The 22,733-nt window shown below is 36.8% G+C and overlaps 1 protein-coding gene across 3 annotated transcripts in view; it reads right to left on the bottom strand.

Annotated features, from left to right (window-relative positions):
- LOC136032802 (zinc finger protein 32-like) overlaps positions 1-21,771 on the bottom strand; it is a 52,143-nt gene extending 30,372 nt beyond the window's left edge. For 2 of the 3 annotated variants that reach the window (XM_065713188.1, XM_065713190.1), the window contains exons 1-2: positions 21,659-21,771; positions 11,105-11,248 (exon numbers count right to left, since the gene is read on the bottom strand). In XM_065713188.1, the coding sequence (XP_065569260.1) occupies positions 11,105-11,248; positions 21,659-21,682 (168 nt within the window). In that variant the 5' untranslated portion in view covers positions 21,683-21,771. Of the gene's footprint in view, positions 1-11,104; positions 11,249-21,534; positions 21,562-21,658 lie in introns of those variants that run through there. The other variant, XM_065713191.1, reaches the window with a different exon arrangement.
- Positions 21,772-22,733: the final 962 nt, after the last annotated feature.

The raw sequence follows: 22,733 nt of genomic DNA, 5'->3' as shown, positions 1-22,733 counted from the left end.
GGATTTTGTTTAAGCACATATTATTATTTTGAACCATTTTTCACTTAATTGTAAGAGAAACGACTTCTGAGGGGATTTGGGTATGATGTTATATAAAAAACCATATACCCATGCGCCACCTACAACTTAACCTTTTCGCAAACGTGGCAGCGCTGGTTATATGAATTTCAAATCATAGTTGGAAATTTGCATGGAAACGGGTAGAAAATATTGTTGTTTAACATTTAAATTACAACATCTATGTGCCAGTCCACGAAAGTTACTCCCCCCGATAAAATAGGATTGTTTAAACGGTCAAGGTCACAGACTGACATTTCCCCACTACCCTCAAAATATTTCTACTTACACACCCAACACAAATCTTTATTTTTAATAACCAACTCGTCCTCTGAAGAAAGAATCATTGGATATTTTACGTTGCGCAGCCGTGAAATTGACTCATCAGTAGTTTTAGTAAGTCAACAATGGCCACACCTACACAATAACACCCCCACCCAATGTCTTAAACACCTCTTCCAATCGCATGGTATTACTCGAGTCTCTTTGAGCGTAAGCATAAGAGACTACAATGGCTTCATGTTCTTTAAAACGATTGAAGTTTGATGGCTCGCACACATCCCTGCAATTTGGCCTCGATGTCTAATGCAACCTTGTCACTATGCAGGAGAGAATTTTGTAAATTCTTGAACCACAAGATCGCATTATCACCCAAAACCGTTTCAACGGATACCAATGACGCTCATAGTGGCTCAAGTGATTTTTCAATTTTAATTTAGTATAGAAATCTGATAGACACACTGGACAGTAATGACGTAAAGTGTGGTCTTTTTTTTACTTAAAAACCCGACTAATGTGGGGAATAGGAAAGAAGTGCTCGATTGCACCAGGTTCACTGAGAGGCTCGTAGAGAAGCTGTACCCAGTGTTTCACCGATTCAATGGATGAAGCTTTCATTGAAAATATTACCTCCTTTTTATCTTTAATTTCACCCTCTTCATAATCTAAATCATACTTTAACACTGAAATCAACAGCTTTAAATGGTCATTAATCCTCTCAAAAATATACACTTAAAATCTACTTTCGGAAACTCTGCCCCCCTCCCCGCCTCTTTAAGTGCCATACTGTCCAAATGTGTCTTACTAACACAATTTTCTTTCGGGGATTTATGGCCTGCGACGAGGACTGCATACTTGAAACACTTTAAGCCCGTATCTATATGGAAGCGTTGTACATCTCTACAACCCTTTAGTCAGCATTATATTTTACAAAATTATCTTACCCCCTACAACCGCTTAAAAAATTCTTTTTTGAATTTCGTAACATTAACATATAAATTTTCTGTAACCAAAACTACTGACCCCTTTCATATTTTCATTATGATTTTCCACCCTATTAAAAATATTTTCCACCCAGTCTGAAAAAACGCCCTGAAAATTGTGCCCGTCTGGGTGAAGTATCCGCATTTCCGTATGCAGGTAATGAGAGTATACCTCATCCGACTTTTCATTTGAAATCTTTTTGTGCGATGGATGCTGTTCCTGCCTCCCCCCTCTTTAATTTATTTTTCAAAAAAGGCCCGAATCTTACCTACACAGGAGTGGACATGAATACTGCGCAAAACCCCCTTACGCTCACCTCCCTGTGGTGGCATACATGAATTGTCGCAAGATTGCGATTGTGGTGTAGGTATGTCAACCTAGAAAATAATAAGAGCTTATTATATCATTAGAACACTTTTGATTTCATCCTGAAAAAGAATTTTTATTAGGCTGAGAAAAAAACAATATTAGTCAGAAAATGTTTGAGGGGGCGCTTTCTTATACTTAAGAGTGAGCGTATTGAGGTAAAAAGACCACACTACCACCTATAGGCGTGATGACCAGAAAATACTCCGTAAATAAGCCCCCAAAGTCACCCTTCAGATGTGTTGAGACCTCACTACTACCTAAAGGTTTAATGACTAGAAATTATTCCTTATATTGACCCGAAGTTGGTCTTCGGATGTGTTGAGACCACACTACCACCTAAAGGTGGGATGACCAGAAAGTATACCATAAGTGGGGCCCCAAAGTGAGTCATGGCATACATAGACCCCCCAGTACGAGCTGAGAATTTAAGAACCAGAATTTCCCTATACATCGGGTAAGTTGCCTCCCTTTACATTTCACGTATTATAAAGTTCCAAAGAGTCTCAAAATACATACGGAGGGGTATTGATGTCCATTGGCGCTTTTTCTTCCCCAAAGAAATCCATAAGCAGATATATTTCCGTGCTAGAACATCAATGGCGGCCTGAAAAAAAGTGACAATTGTTATTGTCTTGAAGTACGTATGATTTTCAGCAGAAAATGATTATTACTTTTTTCAGTTATTACTCTGAAAAAAGAAATTTAATATAATGATTGGGATCCTCAAATCCCCCTCCTTTCAACAGTAAAATGCTTTTCAGCACTTTCAACACTAGAATACAGAATGAAAAAAAATCTTATAGTTAAGAATTTCCTTTAGGATCAAGGGGCACCTAAAAAATACCAAGAGGGATCCGTTATTAACCCGGAAGGAAAGTATTATTTTTAGTTATTTCTCTCTGAGAAGCCAGGGGGTCTTCAACCTCCCCCTTAAAACTATCGAGAGGCCCCTAAATTAAGCTAAAAAAAATATGGAACTTTTCAAAGGTTGGAGATAGCATTAATGTTCTAATAGATTAAGAAATTTATCTCGCATAAAAATTTAGTTTTTACTGTTCTATGGTGAAAATTCCCTCAAATCCCCTTCAAAAACTATCAAGGGGGACCCTTTATGAGGCTGAAAAGAACGGATTATTTTTAGAACTAACCGGATCCTACTTTATTTTCATATTCTGAAAAATTTAGCTTTATGAAAGAGTATTAATCAGTTAACTCACATCAGGGTTGGAAGCTACATTTTGCATGTGGGATGCATTCTCCCTGCTTTGGTCAAAGGGGGCTAAGAAAATACATCTTATTTTTAGCATGTCGCCATTTAAATTTGACTCATTCCTATTGTCCCCACCCCCTTAAATATCAATGTTAGAAACCTTCCAACTTAAATTGTTAGCTTTCCAAGTAGTTTTCAGGGTCCGCGAGAATAAACATGAGAAGTATGAAACAAACTTTTTTCAGTGAAAAGATAGTTTATTAAGATTTAAGTATATCCCCATATCAATTTCTTACCACCATACTATTCAAAAGGCTTACTTCTGTTGATATCAAAACCTTTTTTTAAAAATATCACGCCCCTAAGCTCAATTTTTTGGGATTTGTGTACCCCCCATAGTAATTTCTTGGCAGCAAACTATTCAAAATCTCACGTCTTAGTAATTCTAACCTTAATTTTCCATATTGCACACCAGTGCTGCCACAAGTACTCCAAATTTTTACTTAAGTATCAAGTATTAAGTACTCTTTGTTTTTTTACTTAAATATCAAGTAATAAGTACTTACCAAATTCTTACTTAAGTATCAAATATCAAGTACTTGCCAAAATTGTACCTAAGTATTACTTCAAGTACTACTTCAAGTATTTATTCTATATATATAAATATATATATATATATATATATATATATATATATATATATATATATATATATATATATATATATATATATTTATATATATATATATATATATATATATATATATATATATATATATATATATATATATATATATTTCTGATATAAAGCCCATACTACCTTTCTTAAAAGCCATTCTGAAGGCTTCTTAGCCTCTTCCCTTGCTTATAAAATGTCCCTGTTCATTCCTCTCTTGGAAATCTTAATCAAGAACCAGAATTTCCGTTTTATCGTTTTTACCGTTTCCCTTGTTCGGCTGGTACATACTCAATGAAATCCAAGAAAATAATCTTAACGAATTTTCAACACAACGGCTTGAAAGCAAAAGACTTTCAAAACAATTACGTGCTGTCAAAAAACTCCTGATTTGATCAGACATATCACATGACAGGATTAACACAGTGTACGTAGAGTTGAACTTCTGGTGATTAGTGTTCAGTCAAATCTGGCACGTTTGAAAAAACACACAGTTATTCTCAAACATGTGGGAATGATAAAAAAAAAGATTGAAAATATTTTTTTCCCTTGTTTGGCTGGTAGACACCCAACGAAGTCCAAAAAATAATCTGAACCAATTTTCAACACAACGGCTTGAAAGAAAAAGACTATCAAAACAATTAAGTGCAGTCAAAAAACTTCTGATTGGACCAGACAGATCACATGACAGGATTAATACAGTGCACATATAGTTGAACTTCTGGCGGTTAGTGTTCAGTCAAATCTGGCACGTTTGAAAAAATGCAGGGCTATTCTGAAACATGTCGGAATGGTGGAAAAAATATTGAAAATAGAAAAATAAACTTTGGATTGGCTTTAAAACAGATAAAAGGTAATAAAGTAGTCCATTCTCTTATTCAATAAGTAAAAACCTTAGCAACAAAAAACTCAAATTTAAAAGTAAGGAGCTAAGTGAGTCAGTTGCAGACTTTTTTTAATAAGAGAAACCAAAGCTCAATAATCAAAAATCAATTGATGACATGTCTCGCCCTCGGCACCTTTACAAGGAAACTGCCTCAAGTTCTCAAGTTAAATTTCAGACACGCAATGAAAATGTATGGCATCTATATCCTTTGGCTGGTTTTCACTCAAGCAAGCCGCATACTGTGTAGTCAATTCAGATGGTCGGTAAAACTCCCTACAAATATATATTATAAAATCACGGGCCTGTAGCAAGCCCGCTGATTCAGACGCATTCCATACGGCTGGTCAAACTGAAGAATGAATGAATGAATCAATGAATAAACTTTATTATGCGTAAAAGTATAAAAAAACAAAAAAGTACTGAGTATTATAAATGAACAAAACGATAAACAGCAAGAAAACAAATTCAAACTAAAAAAAAAGACAATATGGACTAATTAACCAGCATCAATATGGAAAAAAGGCTGCAGAGGGTCGTAAACGTGAATAAAGTAGATAATCTTTTTACATAGATCATCACTGGAAGACTGAATCCAATAAGGCATATCTATTAAACCAAATCGAGCAATTATTTTTCTATTTTGGTGCCATCTAGGAAGCCGCAGGAGGAATTTGCAATATCTGAAATAAACCGCAAGTAGAATATGGGGATTTTTCTTACGAAACAGATGAGCCATGCCTGATAAAAACAAAAGCACAGGAGCGCAATAAGCATTATAAATCATGCACAAACCGTTGCGGTTGTAACAGCTTTTTTTGGGGATATTTTTCCATGAACGACGCGAAGGTTTTTCACGGCTTGATTCACTAGAGATGAAAAGTAGTGGAAAGTGTTGGACCGAGACACAGACCAAGGCAACTAACTAAAGAAGAACATGGTAGAACTGCAGTCCCAGCAACGAGTGGAGCGACCGCATAAGGGCTATTAAAACAAATAAACTCGCATTTAGACGCATTAACTGACAGTTCAATCTTAGATAGTTCATTGGTTAAGATAGTAAAATTGGAAAGCAATCCACGGCGAGTCTGGGCAACAAGAAGAACGTCGTGTACATATAAAACAGAAGACAAACCAATATTACCGTAAGAAACAGAACTTTTAAGGGGACACAGGAACGATTCAAGCACACATTTAAATATACTAGAAGACAATACGGCAGAAGTTGCAACCTATCTATTTCTAGCAGCAGTTTTCACACCATGAAGTGGCAAAAACCATGAGACTAAGTCGAAAATCTTCTGAGAAAAAAGGAATAAAACAAGAGCTAAGAGCTCATATGGCACTTGTAACGAGGTTGGAAGAACCGAGAGCTCATATGGCATGAGCTCTAGCAAAATTATAAAAATCAATTAATTAATTTAAAAGAAAAATCAGAGGCTTGATGCTGATCGGCATTTAAAATAAGAGCTCTGAGACACAAGGTCCTTTTGAAAATCGAAATTCATTAAGATCCGACCACCTACTCGCAAGTTAAAAATACCTCATTTTTCTAATTTTCCTTTCCCTTCAGCCCCCCCCCCCCCAGATGGTTGAATCGGGGACATCAAATTTATCAAGTCAATTTGTGCAGGTCCCTGACACGCCTACCAATTTTATTGTCCTAGCACGTCCAGGAGTACCAAACTCGCCAAAGCACTGGACTCCCCTAACTACCCCAAAGAGAATGGATCCAGTCCGGTTTTGTCATTCACGTGTCAACGACATTTGCTTATTCTACCCACTAAGTTCCATCCCGATCTCTCCACTCTAAGCGTTTTCCAAGATTTCCGGTTTCCTCCTCCAACTCTCCCCCAATGTTACCAGAACTGGTCGGGGTTTAAAATAAGAGATCTGAGACATCAGTTCGTTCTTAATATCAATTCAAAAATACCTCACGAACGGTCACCCTCTCTTAAGTTAAAAATACCTTAATTTTTGTAATTTTTTCGAATTAACACCCCCTCCAACTCCCCCAAAGAGAGCGAATCCATTTTGGTTGTGTCAATCACGTATCTAGGACTTGTGCTTATTCTTCACACCAAGTTTCATCCTGATTACTCCACTCTAAGCGTTTTCAAAGATTTACAGTCCCCCCCCCCCAAATCCCCCAATGACACTAGATCCGGTCCGGATTTAAAACATGAGATCTGAGTTACGAGGTCCTTCTAATATGAAATTTCATCCGATGAAATTCAAGATCCGATCACTCCTTCGTAAGTTGAAAGTACCTCATTTTTTCTAACTTTTCAAAATTAACCCTCCCCCCAACTCCCCAAAAGAAAGTGAATTCGTTCTGTTTATGTCAATCACGTATCTAGGGCTTGTGTTTATTTTTCCCACTAAGTTTCATCCCGATCCCTCCACTCTAAGCATTTTCCAAGATTTTAGATTTCCCCCTCCAATGTCACCTGATCCGGTCGGAATTTAAAGTAAAAGCTCTGAGACATGATATCCTTCTAAATATCAAATTTAATTAAGATCCGATCAAATTTTTCCAAATTAACCGTCCTCCCACTCCCCCCCCAGATGGTCGAATCGGGGAAACAACTATTTCAAGCTTAATCTGATCTGGTCCCTGATACGCCTGCCAAATTTCATCGTCCTAGCTTATCTGGAAGTGCCTGAACTAGCAAGACCGGGACTGACAGACCGACAGACCTAAAGAATTTGCGATCACTGTATGTCACTTGATAAATACCAAGTGCAATACAAAGTAATTTTTCTCTGGGGACGGAGTATTTGGTTGAAGGTTGGCTTCAGTATGACTTATTTTGGAAAAGGGTTATTACCAGGCTTTGGGCAAGCCATGGGTGGAAGTACTTATAGGCCCTACTAAACTGAAGGAAAACTCGACTTTCTTAAAACTTGAACCCCCCCCCCCCCTCACCCTATTTTAGATAGGGCTTGTGATATCAGAGCTCGATATGAGCTCTGATTCTGGTCATCTTTGGTCTAGCTTTCATTTGGATCCGTTGCTCCATTCGCAAGTTATACTAAATTAAACCAAAAGCTTGACTTTTTTCAGCACTTAAAACCCACTCCCCCTCGTTCTATCTGAGCTAGGGTTTTCATCTCTAAACTTGATGCATGTCACGGTCTTAGGCACCTGTGATTCAATCTTCATTGAAACGCATCAATCTCTCGCAAGCTACACTGAATTAAATGAAAAACTCAACTTTTAATTAAGCTTGGGTCCCCATCCCAAAAATCAATGCCTATCATACTCTTAGGCATCTTTATTCAATTTTCATCAAAATTCATCTTCATATGCAAGTTACAGTGAATTAAATGAAAAAACTCGAATTTGTTTTAACACTTAAAGCCCAATTGCCCTAATTGAGCTCAATTTTAATCCAAATAGTTCAATTTCAATACAAATCTGACTGGCGGTTCTCCCGCTATACTCGATTGCACAGACGGGCGGATAGACAGACAGACAGATCTCAAATAACTATCTTGATGGATATTTTCCTCTATCCAAATAGATGATGATACCTGAATGATGATATGCCACTGTTTTCCTTTTTTGGATCCAATTAGCAAATATGGCTACCTAAGAAGTTGCAAAATCCGTCCGTCCGTCCGTCTGTGTAATCACGTATAGAGGGAGAAACGCTGGTTGGATTTGGATGAAAATTTTGATGGCCAGATTTGGTGCCAAGGATCATGACACACATCAAGTTGAAAGACGAAGACCCTAGCTCAAATAAAACAGGAGGGAGAGGGCTTTACCTGCTAAAAACAGTTTTTTGTTTAATTCAGAGCAACTTGCGACTGGAGTGATGGATCTGAATGAAAATTGAACCAAAGAGGCCTAAGACCATGACGCATATCAAGTTTTGAGATAAAGACCCTAGCTCAAATTTAACATGGGGGAGTGGGTTTTAATTCTTGAAAAATTTAAGTTTTCTGTTTAATTTAGTATAACTTGCAAATGGAGTAACGGATCCGAATGAAAACTAGACCAAAGATGCCTAAGATCAGGGCTCATATAAAGTTCTGGTATCACAAACCCTATCTCAAATAGGGTGAGGGGGAGAAGGTTTCAAGTCTTAAGAAAGTTGATTTTCCCTTTAATTTAGTAGGGCCTATAACTTATGAATGGAGTGACAAATCTGAATTCAGATTCGTCTGAATACCTGAATTTGCTGGAACGAATTTGACAAGATACCACTGCATTGGATCCAGCTAGAATTCCCTAGACTTGTTTATTGTATACAACATTTAGACGGGCAAAGATTCATAGCTTCAGTAGTTTTACCAATAATATGCTCCTGAAGATGATGAAATGGCAGAAATCTGGTTCAGTTGACGAGATGACAAAACTTAAACACTAATGTCAGAAATATAAGCCCAAATGGACTACAGTATGCAACATTTAGCACAAAAAAAGGGATTTTAGCTCACTGTCGACCAGTGAACTGTTAAATAATTTCAATTTTCTTTGTTATATAACTATAAAAAAAAAATTAAACCAAGCGTTAATCATACTATAATTTTGTTTTCGTCAAAAACAAATACCTTATTTCATATCCAAAAATAAGGCATGGAGCTGTATCCGAGTTTGATATAAATCTAAAGATGATGTTTTCTTGTACATTGCCAAAGCACACACACACAAAATTTTCGTCTCAAAGGTAAAGTATTTGAAAAACAAGTACATTAAAAGTATCTTAAGTAATAAGTATTTCGTAATCTTACTTAAGTATCAAGTAATAAGTACACCCTAAAGTTTTTACTTAAGTACAAGTACAAGTATTGGAAAATTTTACTTAAGTAGTACTTCAAGTAAAAGTACTTCAAGTAAGTGACAGCACTGTTGCACACTCAAATCTAGATTATCCACATGTGCGTACACCCCTGTATCCTTTTCTTACCACTATACTTTTCAAAAGCCTTCCTTTTATTAATTTCAGAACACTCTTTTCCGTATTACGCTCCTAGACTTAAATTATTCAGATTTGCATATGCTCCCATGCCAACTTCTTATCACCATTCTTTTCGAAAGGCTTCCTTATAAGCTACCCCTTTCATGCAATTATTTAACCCTCCGCCAGATGATAATCGCTCACAATAATTAAGGCCTAAGCCAAATATGGAACAGAAGATGATTATGATTTAGCACGGATAGTTGACAGGTGTAACCTTCTTCTAGAATAGCGAAAGGCACATTGAAATAGCAAATTAGAATAAAATGTGCTCAGTCATGATAAAACGAGATTGTTATATCTCCAATAAAACTTTCTTATGAGGGAGGTAGGTGGGGTTTTGGCTGTTAATTCAAAATAGAGTTATATCAGCTCAAGTTTGGGTATGTCCACCTTATTAATTTATTTTTTGGAGGGATATATAGATAGACTTACCAGTTGGTACCTTTGGGATATATCCATTTTAGAAATCTTGATGTATCAGGTTCCAGATCCAATACAAGACTGATAAAAAAGTTCTTTCAATACCCTGTTTTATACCCTCGGGGGCCAATAGAAAATTACCCGGTCCTGCTTGCAGAATAACAAGGGACTTGTTCCTAGAAGATCAAAAGTGGATCACGTGACGCTTCTATTCCTGGAAATAGCAGAACACCTTTTGTTTGTCATGATAGTAGAATAACAAGTCTTTGTTCCTAGAAAAACCAATATACGTCGACACTGTATAACGATTCTGCTACTAGAAATGGGGGAACGTCCTTTGTTTGCAGACAGCAGAAGGCTATGTGTGCATGAAGCATGAAAATATTGGGTTATAATCAATTTGGACCACGCCCTTACTTGAGGGGACCCTGAAGGTTTTTTGTCCTGGCCCTCATTGGTTTTTAAGCATAACAACGAAAGAAAACAGGATTTGGTGGGGCCCTGAAGGTTTTCCCCTGGTTCTCGAGTGTTTTTAAAGGAATGAACACCTTCATCTCTCAGAAAACAAACCCTATTACATAACTCACGCCTGCAATTCTTAGAAAACAAACCCTATTACGTAAAAGACTCCTACATCTATTAGAAAACTAACAACAGCTACGTCTTGAGGGAATCGCCGTTAAACTTCTTCGTAATCTTAAATCCTTAAAGGAAGAAAGGAGTAGCGGCTATAGCTGCTTTTAAACTTGGAATCCCCTCACTACTGCTATCCTATAACAATATCCAAAATCCAAATCAGGAAAAATGTATAACAGGCTTCAAGTGGACTTATGACTTCTTCATAAATTGGAAAGAAAAAAATATGGACTTTAAATAATACACAAAGAAGTATTATTTAAAATTCCCAATTGCTGGATAACTACAGTTAACCCCAAAAAAGGTTTTTCTTTTCCAGCTCATTTCATTAACAAGAGCCCAGAAAGAAAAATAACTGACATTTTTATACGCTTTAACTTACACTTGTATTTTAAACTCCTGGTAATTTACAACTTACAACCTCTACAATTTACAACTAATTTACGGTTCCATTTACAATTAGTTTACACTTGGTAATTGGCAATTTACAATTAATTTTAACTTCTATTTACAACTAATTTATAACTAATTTACACTTGGTGATTGGTGATTGGCAGCTAATTTACACTTCTGTTTTTAGAGCAAGCCTAATTAAAAGAAAACGAAATGAATCTTACTTTTCCAAATCCAACAGGGGGATTTTTTCCAACTGTACTATCAATAACCGCTTGAAACTCAACAGAAAAGTTGTTCCAAATTGTTACAGCTTCTAATTTTTCTGTGGTATTGAGAAGTTTTACTAGATTAACAGCATATCTGACCTGTAACAATAAAAAAACTATTTATTGTTTTGTATGGGCAGATTAAATTATTTCAAGCTGGTGTCCATTAAATCTTCAATATGAGTACACACTGTAATTAGCAACACCAAATGTGTATCAATTTTAAATTGGCTTCAAACATAACTACCCAAACTACATGGGTAGGCTAACTTTGGGTAGGCTTTTGGGTAACTATATGGGTAGGCTTTTTTAGGAGGATCAAAATTTTGATCCTTGAAGGGGCAGCAGTATTACTCTTGTTTAGGATGTTTCTGTTTGTTTCAAGTTTGAATTCTTTATTTATAGATAGTTCTATTTCTTTTAAATTTATCTTCCGTAGTTATAGGGATTTGTATTCGTTTTGGAGTTTGACTTCCAACATGAGTTAATTTCTGCACATTTTAAGCATTACCAAGACAATGAGCCAGGAAAGAAAAACAGTGTCCAGGATAGGAAGAAAAACAGACATATTGTACTATTATAACGATGCGATTTCATTCAGAGAAAAAATAGAATGGTATTTAAATGGACTTACAAGTCAAAAAAGCTATAGATCCGTCTGTGGATTATTAAGTTTTATTCGTTACGTGAAAAACTATGCTACTATAGCTACGCCTTTAACTGGTCTTCCACAAGGATCGGGTCGATTTGAGTGCCTCCTAAATACAATAGATACCCTTGAAACATTCAAGAAAGAATTATTAAAATCCCCTGTACTCCAGACTTCCCAAACCATTCTCATGATTTTTGACGTCAAACAGACGCTTCATGACAAGAAATTGGGGCCGTACTATTTAATATAGCCCCAGATGGACAGGAATCAACGATTCAATAAAATATCCGTGCTTTGACTGAGGCCAAAAGAAAATAATCTACTGTAGAAAGAGAATGCTCCCTCATCAACGCCCGCTCTTTACACTAAGGTTTGACTCTTTCTCTCAACTCTAGTTTTTAAAACAGTAAAAGACTTTAGCATAAAGAGCAGGGCGTTAATGAGGAAGCAGCCCCTTTCATGTACAAAGTAATTTCTGTTCGCTTTAAGTTTTAATATCGCTCCTTATTTTCAGTTAAAAAAAACTTGCTTTTTTATTTAATTTCTGAGGGTTTTTGAATCAATGCATGTTTTGATTTTGGCTCTCTGGAGATGAATAATTAAAACAAAATTTACATATTTATTTTTTTTTTGGCTAAATGGCTTTCTCATAGTTTTGATCAAATGATTTTGAGAAAAAAGGAGCAGGGGAGGAGGCCTAGTTGCCCTCAAATATTTGGTTACTTGAAAAGGCAACTAGAACTTTAATTTTTTACAAACATTTTTATTAGTAAAAGATATACATAACTTACAAATTAGCTTATGTAACAAACTTCTGTATTCTCATGTTTTCATTACCATATATGAGGGGTTAAATTCTCAGCATGCTCAACCCATTTCCTTGCCTGTCAACAATTCAGTGTATATCTCTCAGTCAGTGAATGATGGTGAGAATTTATATCATTTGTGATTACAAATCATTGCAATAACATTTGTAAAAGCCATCCTAGCCAAATTGATTGGTGAACTGGATTTAGGATCCTTTGTCTGAAAGGGCAAGGGTTCGAATCCTAGTCTACCAAATTATTTGGTTTGGGACATGGGTCAGTGATGTGACTCAGTAAGCTCAGCCAGATATAACCCAGGTCTAAATGGGTAACAGGAGAAATCTGGGGAAGTGTAGTGATTATGATTGCTTTGCTAGTGCTTGTGTTTATTCTTGCTGTGTGCAATAAACATATCAAGCAAGCTTGATATGCTTGCTTATATTGTTTTTTCTTTATAGGAGCTTGGGTTAAATAAATGCATTAATATCAAACGTTACATGGTGTCAGAACTGGGATCTTGGCATTGAAATCTAACAGCACTATGGAAGTCCAACAGCCATCCATCAACTGGGATGCCACCTCCTTGGCAGATGAATGGAATTGATTTGAACAGCATGCCCGGTTGATGTTTATAGGACCGCTGGCAGAAAAGACAGAAAAAATCTCAGTGTGCCTACCTGCTTATCTGGATGGGAGAAAAGGGACGAGAGATCTTCAATACTTTCAAAATGGAAAAGAGTGAAGCCAATAAAATTGAACCCCTTATCAAATACTTTAAAGACTATGCAAGCCCAAAGAAAAACACTGTGTTTGCAAGATACATCATCCAGAAGAGGGACCAGTTAGAAAACGAAAGTATTGAAAGGTACATCACAGAATTAAAAACAGTGGTCAAACCATGTCTGTACACAGAACAAGATGAAATGATTTGCGACCGAATTGTCTGTGGAATTCAAAACCAAGCTGTTCGAGAGAATCTGTTAGCGGAAGGTGACTCATTAACTCTTAAGAGTGCAGTGTCAAGATGTAGAACCTACGAAACAACCCAAGCTCAGCTAAAATCTTTCAGTGGTAGTAAACCAATATCCATCAAGCAGGAAGTTGATGCAATCACACGTGGTCCAAGCCGGAATAGCTTCCGAAATCAGAAAGCTTCTGTTAATAACCACACCAAGGGTAGAGAATGCTATTTTTGTGGTGGATCTTACTCAACTAATCATGCATGTCCAGCAAAGGGGAAAATGTGTACACAGTGCAAGAAGCCAAACCATTTCGCAAGGGTCTGTCGCAGCAAGAAAAACGTAAACACCATTGATGAAGAAACTGAGTCATTCAGAGAGGCAGTCGATGATCAAGAAACAATTTTCCTGTATGCCATTGACAAAGGTAGTGGCAAAGATGAAGCCCTTGTCCCACTGACCTTAAACAACCAGCTTTCAGTCAACTTCAAAATTGACACAGGAGCCCAAGCAAATGTCATTCCCAAAAACATTTTCGACAAGCTTGACACAAAACCGAATCTGCAATCAACTAAACAGCGACTGACCAGCTACTGTGGTGCTAGAATCCCTGTCATTGGCACTTGTGACCTTACCTGTAGCCACAAACAGTATCCTAGGGGCGCTCACAGATTCTATGTAGTCGACTCAGCATCAACCCCAATAGTGGGATATTGATCCAGCATAGACTTGAACCTCATCAAACTGGTACTCAATGTTAATGTGGAACAAACCAGCATAGACGAGAAGTACAAAAGCCTCTTTGAAGGCATTGGCCGACTTGAAGGGGAATGCAACATCCATCTAAAAGATGGGTCCATACCAACCGTCTATCTGGCCAGAAGGGTACCAGAGGCACTAAAAGACAAACTCCAGGACGAACTTAACAGAATGGAAAGAGACAGAATCATTGAAAAAGTCACAAAGCCCACAGAATGGGTAAATTCAATGGTGATGATCGAAAAGAAGAACAGAACTGTAAGGCTATGCATAGACCCAGTAGACTTCAACAAATGCATAAAGCGCCCTTACTATCCCATTCCTACCTTAGAAGATGTTACAGCCAAGCTGCATGGTGCAAAGGTGTTCAGCAAAATGGATGCTCGGTCAGGGTACTGGTCATTAGTCCTTTCTGCAACTGCATCTGAGATGACAACATTCAGCACTATATACAGGCGTTATCGATTCCTAAGAATGCCCTTTGGCTTACTTTCAGCACAAGATGAGTTCCAGCGCCGTATGGAAGAAGCATTTGAAGGGCTGGAAGGAGTAGCCATCATTATTGATGATATTCTAGTGTATGGAGCAAACCAAGAAGAGCACGATGAAAGACTCCAAGCCGTTATGGAAAGAGCACTAGAAAAAGGTATTAAATTCAACAAGGATAAATGCAGCTTCAGTGCAAGCAGCGTATGCTATTTTGGGCACGTAATTGGAGCCGATGGCATGAAACCAGACCCAGAAAAACCGAGAGCCATTGAAGAGATGCCCAGACCTCAGAGTCGCGAGGAGCTGCTTACCCTCCTTGGAATGTTGAACTACCTCGCAAAATACATTCCCGACCTGTCTACTAGAAATAAAAGCCTTCGAGACATACTCAAATGTGAGCCATTCTCTTGGAGTCCCGAAAATGACCAGACGCAGGTAGAGCTCAAGCAGTCAATCGTGTCAGACATCTCCTTCTTCAACTACAAGAGCTTGAATGTGGAGCTGGAAGTCGACGCGTCCAGCCATGGCTTGGGAGCAAACCTCTGTAGTGATGGAGAGGTAGTAGCATATGCGTCCCGTGCACTTAGCAAAACCGAGCAAAAGTACTCCCAACTTGAAAAGGAGCTGTACGCTATTGTCTATGGATGCAAGCACTTTCACCACTACCTCTATGGGAGACATGTCAACGTAATCACTGATCACCGCCCCCTTGAGACAATAGTCAGAAATCCTATCCACAAGGCCCCTCCAAGGGTACAGAGACTAATGCTACAACTCCAACCATACGATCTTCATCTGCAATTCCAGCCAGGTTCAGAAATACCAATCACCGATGCTCTTTCTCGTCTCCACCTTCCAGATATCGATGAGAAACTAGCAACAGAAATAGACGTGTATGTTCATCAGATCTCTAGACATCTTCCTGTAAGTGATGAGAAAATCCTACGAATCCAGGAAGAAACTTCCAAAGATAGCCAACTCAGGATTCTGGCAAAAACAATCCATGAAGGCTGGCCGAAAAGCAGAAAAACATGCCAGTCAGAGGCACGTCCGTTCTGGGATATCCAGCATGAACTGTCAACAAACCAAGAGATCATCTTCAAAGGCGAAAGATTGGTCATACCCAAGATATTACAGCCAGACATCCTGAGACAACTCCACGCTGCTCATCTTGGAGTAGAAAAGACCAAGCAAAGGGCCAGAATGCTGGTTTATTGGCCTGGCCTGAACGCAGACATTGAGCAGTATGTTCGTAGTTGCCAAACATGTGCTAGAAACATGCCATCAAACCAAAGAGAGCCTATGATCAGTCACGAAATATCATGTCTTCCTTGGCAAAAAGTTGCATCCAACCTATTCACGCTCAACAATAATGACTATCTTGTAACAGTGGACTATCATAGCCGTTTTTTCGAAGTAGACAAACTCAGCTCCACTACCTCAAAGGCCGTCATCTCCAAACTCAAATCTCATTTCGCCAGATATGGCTTCCCATCTATACTAATATCTGACAATGGCCCTCAGTACTCTTTGGTTGGATTCCAAGATTTTGCCAGGACATGGGGATTCACTCACAGAATATCAAGTCCAATCTACCCCCAGTCCAATGGCCTTGTGGAAAAGACTGCCCAGACAGCAAAGAGCCTCATGACAAAGGCATCAGAAAACGGTGAAGACCCATACTTGGGACTGCTCGAATACAGGAACAAACCCGTGGATTGGACTATCCTCGCCGTCCCAGCTTCTGATGTGTCGTCAATTGAGGACACTTCTGCCATGTACCACTGACCACCTAAAAAAGAAAGTGGTCAGCAATCGCAAGTTTTTGGAGAAAAGCACAGCTCTCCAGAGACAACAGAATTGTCAGTATGATGCGACGTCTAGGCCTCTTCCGTCAGTAGAAGTAGGGAAATCAGTATATGTGCAGAAGACTACGGGTGGCAAATGGAGTCCAGCAACAGTAATTGCCCAGTCTGAGGCCCCTTGATCCTATGTAGTTGAGACAGACGACGGGTCACTGTCAAAAATCACTGTCACCACCCAGAAATCAGCTCAGCAGATCACCGCTGCACTCCTCAGCACCACTAGACCAAATGGAGACAGAGCTCACCTCATCTGAAGCCTCAATTCAGCCATGTGGAGCAGCACCTCTTCCCCAAGTCAGTGCAAGAACACGATCTGCAAGAGTGATCAACCCGCCAAAGAGATTGAACCTGTAAATAGTTGTGTGAAGTGAAAAGTATGCAATGTGTATACCAGGAGTACATATGAGAGAAGTGAGCCTAGCGCCTTCTCGTACTCGTTAAAAAAAAAAAAAAAAGTGATAAGTGTGATAGTAGATTTTACTAGTGTAACAAACTTTATGTGTACTTAGAATACACAATAGAGAAGTGAGCCTAGCGCCTTCTCGGGATGTAAATAAATTTAGTGATATCTCAGATAGTAATGATATGTGCAGTACTGGTGTATTGTGAACCAATTAGTTTAAAGTGAAAAGAAGGGAGATGTAGTGATTATGATTGCTTTGCTTTGCTAGTGCTTGGGTTTATTCTTGCTGTGTGTGATATGCTTGCTTATATTGCTTTTTCTTTATAGGAGCTTGGGTTAAATAAATGCATTAATATTAACCGTTACAGGTAAACAGGAAGGGTGTGCAAAAGCACAGGATGGCTGGCCCTCATCCCTCCATTGCACTTCCTGGCTGAAGGGGCTTGAGATAGAGATCAGCACCACTGGTTCAGACCTTAAGGATCTAGTGCTACAACCTTTACTTTTTTTTATTTTTGATTGCAAAAGCAGAAAGAAATTGAGTGAACTGGCAAAGTGGTTTGCTACTGTTCCATCTCACAGTTATGACTTAACCAAAAAGCATATCTAGGATTTCTACAAGGGGGGGGGGGGGTGTGGCTGGATTAAATTTTAGCAAATACAGAAATGTATAGCACTGATTTCTAATCAACACTGCAACAAGAAAATAGCCAGAATTTCATAAATAGTGGGAGAGGGATCCACGAAGTTGCAGGACTATTTGAAATTTGTCAAAAAGCAGCATAGTTTTAGCACAGTTTATCTACTAGGTTTTGCAATAGTCTGTGGTTTTAGATAGTAATATTGTGCCATGGACCATCAAAACCTTTTTCTTATTAGTAAGAAAAATGTTGCCTTAAATTCAATTTTATACTCTCTTTTGGGCCATAAAATGTCCTTCAAAAGTTGATGTGTGATCTTAGTTTGTCTTCTAATAACAGCCATACCAATTATTCTCCTTTCCTTTTTTATTTCTTCAACACATTGCATTCTTCCTTATCCCTTAGTCGCCTGATTTGTCTTATTTCTTCCCCTGGCTACAAATACTAATGACACAAGCATGGCTACCCATGAAAAATTCTAATGTTGCTAGTGTTTTCTACTTGTTTATATCTCCTCTAGAGCAGGCACATCTCTGTCCAGTTTTGGATTATGGTTAAGAAAGGGAATGACTATACAGTTTAAGTTTATCTACAGTGTGGTAGAGCAGTCATTTATTTGCAATGTCTTGTCTCACACAAGTGACTGTTCAGGATTGTTTTCAAACATCCATGTTTCATCACCTCTGATGACATGACTAAAGAAATATAGCTACTTGGCAATTCTGTCTAGAAGATGTAGATACATGTTTTCTCACATGTCCTTCAGCTCAATTGAGAGGTTTTTTGGCACCATTTTGGCACTTACTTTAGGTGTGCATAAATAATCATTCAAAATTTTATGGATGGTAAATCTGTTCACAAATTAGATGTTTTTGTCAGTTTTAATTGATTTTTAATATTTTGACTGCCTACCAAAAAGCCTCTGTACCAACAAAAAAAAACTTGAGCTGAGGATAAAGAACACTTCCCATAAGCTTGTTTTAACTTTTCAAACTGCACAATTGCCAATTCCCCAAGCTGAAAACAAAATCTAATGGCATAATGTTGATCCCTATTCTGATGCTCAACTTTGCATGATGCATAACAAAAACAGAACTTCATTAATTCCAGTCTCAAAAACCATTTAGCTTTTGAATAGAGTAGAAAATTGAACTGACATATGAGAGGGTTCTGACAAGGGGAAGATCAAAAGGCTGCCATATTTCCTGCAGTATTACCAGTCTTGTTGCTTTTCTGCCTCATTTAGTAAACAAGTAGCTTCAAATCTTTTCAAGTAATTTCCAGAATTTTAAAGTGTTTCATGAACAAGCTGAATCACTAGGTACCTCACTATTTTAGTGGTTGGTCTCTCTTGATGGAAATCCTTCATAATTTTGGAAGGGACTTTAAAGCATTAGAAAATACCTACTTATAATTTAGTTGTACAACTAGACTTTACAAACATACACCTAATGGGCAAATAAATTCCTGAGATTGTATATATGCAATGAATTTTATGTGACTCCTTTCTTCAATACAATTTAATAGGAAAAAGCAAAAGGAAAGTTAAGAAGACTTTTTTCCACCATCTATACTAAAACTGCACACTAACACTGTTAGAAAATTTCTCATACAAATCAAATGGTTTTAATTTTTAAGTGCAATTTAAGCAGGATCACTAGATTCTATGCATCAAATTGTAATAAAGGATTCAAAACTACAACAATCTAGAGACAATACTTTTGGATAAATTATAAAAATATTAAATTTGATAAATTACAGACAAAAGCTTTGGAGGCAATGTAGAGTTACTCCTCCTCAGCAGGAAACACTATAAATTCTGAAAACAGTTTTGAAAAGTTCTAACATAGCCAACTTACTTATATTATTCCTAAAATCACTGGATTTTATATCCTCCTTTTAATGTGCAAATATATTGCCCAGACTATATATTTTACATGTGTTTTTTACACTTTACTCTTTTTAAAATAGATTTAACAACAAAGAAGCAAAATCAACAAAATAAAGAAACAAAAAATGCATAAAGAATATATAATTTGGGCTGAACATTTGAATATTAGTGTGAGCAGGGGCAAAGTGTAAAGAAGTGCTTTCAGAAATGAGATGAATAAGTATTTTATGATTTTTAAATGCTGATTTTTGGAATTTGTAAGTGTTTCCTTTGAAGGAGGAGTAATTCTGGTAAAATTACAGCAAATTGTATAACTGGCTTTTGTATAAAGTGAATGTACTACTCAATGCCTTTTTTATGCTCTTTACAAATATAATAATTGCTTCTACCTTAAATTGAGATTTAAGCACTTTTTTAGCTCTTAAAAATGACAAATTTTCAAAAAATTATGACAGTTCATATAACTGACTTACCAATAAAGTGAACATACCTCTTGATGCCTTTTTTCATGTTCTTTACAAATATAATCATCACTTCAATTGCAAATTCAAATTTAAGCACTTTTGAGCTCTTCAAAATGACAAATTTTCGATTAGAGTATGACTTATTGCTCATTTCCCCAAAATAATACTATGTTTTCTCAGCTCCATCTTTTCCATTGTTTTCAAAAAAATAATGCTACATTTTCTCAGTGCTAAAATTAATTATAACAAGGTTAGGTTAAAAAGTGCTTCATTTTAAATTTAAGGTAGAAGCAATTATTATATTCATAAAGAACATAAAAAAGAGATCAAGTGGTATATTCACTTTATATGAAAGCCAGTTATATGGTTTGCTATAATTTTACCATAATTCTGCATTACCATCAAAATTATGTCAGTTTTTCTTACTTAGCCAATATTTTCACCCTTCTTTTTGCTTCCTTCGTTAAGCCCAAAGTATTCCCTAGAACCTTCAAGGCTTTTTTCCAAGTTTGTACTTAAAGCATACTACCTAATTATAAGATTTCTGCAATTTATCAGCTATCACTGCCTTTTAATTAACAATTCTGTTTAATTCATCCTAGCAGAAATTGTCAATGCTGCTATTACCTGAACAATTGTTTAGGGTCATGAAACTATTGTTAATAGATGCATTTTGACTTTTGGAACATCTTTTCTCTCTAGCAAAACTACCACAAACTCACCATTTTGGAGTTATTCTGGCCCAAATATCCTGTATTTACATATATAGAATTGCAATCATTTCCAGTTTCATTGATTGGATATTTGAAATCACAAATCTGTAATAGTTTAGAAACAAATTTGGGCTATATATTTGCACATCAAGGGGGAGGGGGTAAAGCATAGCATATACTAAATACATAAACTAACCATTGCTGTATTTAATATATGCTATGCTTTACCCCCCCCCCTAATGTGCAAATATAATAACTCCATAATAGTGAGTTTGTAGCAATTTTGCAAGAGAGAAAAGATGTTTAAAAAGTCAAAATGCATCTAGGCTATTAACAACAGTTTCATGACCCTGAACAATTGTTCAGGTAATAGGAACATTTACCACAGAAACTGCTAGCTAACAATTGGACAACAGTAAACAACCTACAGCCTAACTTGGGCTGGACTATTTACTTCCATATAGGCTAGTAAATGAATTTGGAAAGAGCATATATAAAAGCATCAAGAGATGTATTCACTTTCTCCCTTGCTAGATTATGCAAAAAGAGGTAAATTTAGTGCAGTTTATATTACACAACTTCAAATAAGAAGAACCTTGATGCCTTTTTTATATTTTTTCCAAATATAATACTTGTTTTAATTAGGAATTCTGGAGATGTCAATACCTTTTTCTCCTATCTTAGATACCACTTAGGCTAAATACTGCTTTTAGCAAGCATCAATTTCATTTAAACTTTTTTACCCATAAATTGGATCATCCATGAGAAAATTGAGAACCAGAAAATGGATTGGATATACATAATTTGGGCTATATATAGGTATGTATGGGAGTCAATATTTCTCATCTTAGTAAATGAAACAAAAACCTTTTCTTCAAATTCTTTAATCATTCTGTCTTTTGGAATATATTGATAGGCCTATACAGAAATTAAATAAAATTCTCTATGTATACAATAGAAGAGCCAAGCAGCGTAGCCAGTAAACCAGTATTGTAGTGCTGGTCGATTGAAAAAGCGACAATTGTGCCGCATCCTTTCTACCGAAATGGGGTAGATTTGTATCCGGTGACATACCTAAATCGTCCTTATATTCACAAAAAACTCACTAAAGTTTGTTTTCCAGAAGTGGTGGGTTTTGAGCAAAAATAGGGCCAAAAAGGTGAAAAATGACTAAGGAAGGTAACACCCCAGATTTACCATAAAATTCAAAAAACAGACAGTCCTTAATAGAAAATTTTAAAAGTATTTTTTGCCACTTTCAGCGTTCTCATTCTTTCTTAATCACTAATAACAGACTATCTATTTACTGAGAAACTGATTGGGAAAATCGGAAGCAGTACAATTTATTTTCTTGTGTTCTAAACCACATTAAAATCTATTTGTCACTTTTTGTTTACGTTTTTGGCACTGTATCCAGAAAAGTAGAACATGCTACAATTTGTTCATTTTTGTTCGTTTCTAACTTTTGGATTTACCAGCCTTAAAAAAATTACTGACTTTTTTATAAGAAAGTATTATAAGTAAGTACTGACCATTTTATAAGACAGTAAATAGACAAAATTGCACAAATTACCACGAATGAAGTATAAATGACATTGCAGATTACCACAAATGAAGTTTAATTGACACTGCAGTGAAAATATTTTTGATTATTCTCTTTGACCGCTTCAAGGGACAAGGCAGAAAAAGAGCCTGCGAAAATCATGTGCGCTCCTGTCCATAAAGAGGCTGTATTGACATTTTTTTGCTGTTCGTCTCATTACCAAGCAGTTTGAAAGCTATAAAAATTCTTTTACGTTGTGACAGTCTTTTGCTCCGAAAAAACTCATCAGCATTGTTCAGGTTTTGAATTTGTTTTATATTCTAGCCCCCTCCCCTGTGCAAAAGAATAAAAGGTAGTTACGTTTTCTTCTATATATATAAAAAACAAAGACAAGAGTTT

The sequence above is a fragment of the Artemia franciscana genome, chromosome 11, assembly GCF_032884065.1.
Source record: "Artemia franciscana chromosome 11, ASM3288406v1, whole genome shotgun sequence".
Classification (NCBI taxonomy): domain Eukaryota; kingdom Metazoa; phylum Arthropoda; class Branchiopoda; order Anostraca; family Artemiidae; genus Artemia; species Artemia franciscana.
Note: the sequence above shows the minus strand (reverse complement) of the source record. Positions and strands in the feature narration are given on the sequence as shown.